This window comes from Perca flavescens, chromosome 3 (genome assembly GCF_004354835.1).
Source record: "Perca flavescens isolate YP-PL-M2 chromosome 3, PFLA_1.0, whole genome shotgun sequence".
Lineage (NCBI taxonomy): Eukaryota > Metazoa > Chordata > Actinopteri > Perciformes > Percidae > Perca > Perca flavescens.
The window spans coordinates 42,296,737-42,299,655 of NC_041333.1; the positions used below are offsets into that span (position 1 = coordinate 42,296,737).

Consider the following 2,919-nt stretch of genomic DNA (forward strand, 5'->3'; position numbering starts at 1 on the left):
GTTTTTTTATATTATTTTATGTTATGTTATATCATATTATATTATTATATTATTATATTATTATATTATATCATGATATGTTATGTTATATTATATCATATTATATTATATTATTATATTATATCATGTTATGTTATGTTATATTATATCATATTATATAATGTTATATTATATTATGTTATATTATGTTATATTATGTTATATTATGTTACACACACACACACACACACACACACGACAGAATTGCTGAATGAACCTAACGAGTGCTCTCGGTGTGGGTCCCGTGCAGGAGATGAGCGGCTGGCTGGTTCTGGACCTGGTCCCGGTGCAGCCGGGGGTCCAGACCCTGGTGCTGGACTCCCACCCGTCCCTGCTGATCCACGCCATTGACTGCAAGATCGCGGGCCAGCAGGCCCCCCCCCTGTCCCTGACCTACCGCGTGGACCCCTTCACCGACTACGGCTCCTCGCTCAACATCAGCCTGCCGGCCGCGGCCAGCACCCCGGGCCAGCTGGTCCACGTCACGGTGCGCTACACCACCACGGACGGGCCCGCGGTGAGACTCACCTTTTTACCTTTATTTAACCAGGAAAGTCCCATTGACATTATTTATTTATTTAATGTATTCATTTAATTAATTAATTAATTAATTAAATTATTTATTAAATTATTTTATTTATTTATTTATTTAATTACATTTATTTATTTAATTACATTTATTTATTTATTTATTTGTCAGGGACAATGTACAAAATACATTAATTAATTAGAGGAGACGAGACGTAATACGTCTCCATAACAGCAGATAGGATGATCTCATCATGAGAGTTATCAGAGAGGATGATCTCATCATGAGTTATCAGAGGATGATCTCATCATGAGTTATGATCTCATCATGAGTTATCAGAGAGGATGATCTCATCATGAGTTATCAGAGGATGGATGATCTCATCATGAGTTATCAGAGAGGATGATCTCATCATGAGTTATCAGAGAGGATGTTATCAGAGTTATCAGGATGATCTCATCATGAGTTATCAGAGATGATCTCATCATGATGATCTCATCATGAGTTATCAGAGAGGATGATCTCATCATGAGTTATCAGAGAGGATGATCTCATCATGAGTTATCAGAGAGGATGATCTCATCATGAGTTATCAGAGAGGATGATCTCATCATGAGTTATCAGATCTCATCGTGAGTTATCAGAGAGGATGATCTCATCATGAGTTATCAGAGGATGATCTCATCGTGAGTTATCAGAGAGGATGATCTCATCATGAGTTATCAGATAGGATGATCTCATCATGAGTTATCAGAGAGGATGATCTCATCATGAGTTATCAGAGAGGATGATCTCATCATGAGTTATCAGAGAGGATGATCTCATCATGAGTTATCAGAGAGGATGATCTCATCATGAGTTATCAGAGAGGATGATCTCATCATGAGTTATCAGAGAGGATGATCTCATCAGAGAGGATGATCTCATCGTGAGTTATCAGAGAGGATGATCTCATCGTGAGTTATCAGAGAGGATGATCTCATCGTGAGTTATCAGAGAGGATGATCTCATCGTGAGTTATCAGAGAGGATGATCTCATCAGAGAGGATGATCTCATCGTGAGTTATCAGATATGATGATCTCAGCCTGCCTGATTGTTGCATGATTAAAAAGCTCCTGCGGGTTGAGAGGTACAGGTGTTCCCATAACTTTGCCTGCCGTCTTAACCAAATAAAAAATCTATACGATGGTCTCTTTTCACAAATAAAAAAAAAAGTAGCTTCCACTTAAAGGAGCGAGATAAACTAAACCAAACACACGGTGTAGGGGCACACACGGTAAATCACCACGCTAACCAAATATTCATATTTCTACTAATTTCCACAGTATTACTAATAAACACTCTGATAATAGATGCTGTTGTCGGAGCTCTGCTCTCGAGGACAGGAAAGCTTGCACTTATGCTCTTGGGTACCGAAATTTCAACATTTAACGTGTAAAAAAACAAGGGGGGGGGGTGAATTTACTGGTCGCACATGTGCGACTGGATGTAAAATTCGCACACTCTCAGATTTTGGTCCCAAAATGCGAGTCTGGAAGCCTGTTGTGATGCAGTCTACCTGCTGGTCAGGTATCGGCACCGTCGCACCGTCCCTCCCCTCGCTGGACGGGGTCTATGTCAGTCTGAGGTCCTGTAGGTACGGGACGATGTCACGCAGGATTTATGAATGGACATTAGCAACGGCAGGCTAACTCACCAGGGGGCTAGTTCATGTGTTTCTGTTTACACACAACATAACGGAGAAGGTAGTTTACTCTCAGCAATGATGGTGTGTTAATTAGGTTATTACTGTCGTGTGTGTGTGTGTGTGTGTGTGTGTGTCTGTGTGTGTGTGTGTGTGTGTGTGTGTGTGTGTGTGTGTGTGTGTGTGTGTGTGTGTGTGTGTGTGTGTGTGTGTGTGTGTGTGTGTGTGTGTGTGTGTGTGTCTCTGTGTGTGTGTGTGTGTGTGTGTGTGTGTGTGTGTGTGTGTCTGTGTGTGTGTCTCTGTGTGTCTCTGTGTGTGTGTGTGTGTGTGTGTGTCTGTGTCTGTGTGTCTCTGTGTCTGTGTGTGTCTGTGTGTGTGTGTGTGTGTGTGTGTCTGTGTGTGTGTGTGTGTGTGTGTGTGTGTGTGTGTCTCTCTCTGTGTGTCTGTGTGTGTGTGTGTCTCTGTGTGTCTCTGTGTGTGTCTCTGTGTGTCTGTGTGTGTCTGTGTGTGTGTGTGTGTGTGTGTGTGTGTGTGTGTGTGTGTGTGTGTGTGTGTGTGTGTGTGTGTGTGTGTGTGTGTGTGTGTGTGTGTGTGTGTGTGTCTCTGTGTGTCTCTGTGTCTGTGTGTCTCTGTGTCTGTGTGTCTGTGTGTGTGTGTGTGTGTGTG

General features: G+C 42.2%; 1 protein-coding gene across 1 annotated transcript in view; it reads left to right on the forward strand.

The window, feature by feature from the left end:
* The first annotated feature begins 287 nt into the window (after positions 1 to 287).
* rnpepl1 (arginyl aminopeptidase like 1) overlaps positions 288 to 2,919 on the forward strand; it is a 35,479-nt gene continuing 32,847 nt past the window's right edge. The window contains exon 1 of the mRNA XM_028574151.1: positions 288 to 556. Coding sequence (XP_028429952.1) covers positions 293 to 556 — 264 coding nt within the window. The 5' untranslated portion in view covers positions 288 to 292. The remainder of the gene's footprint in view (positions 557 to 2,919) is intronic.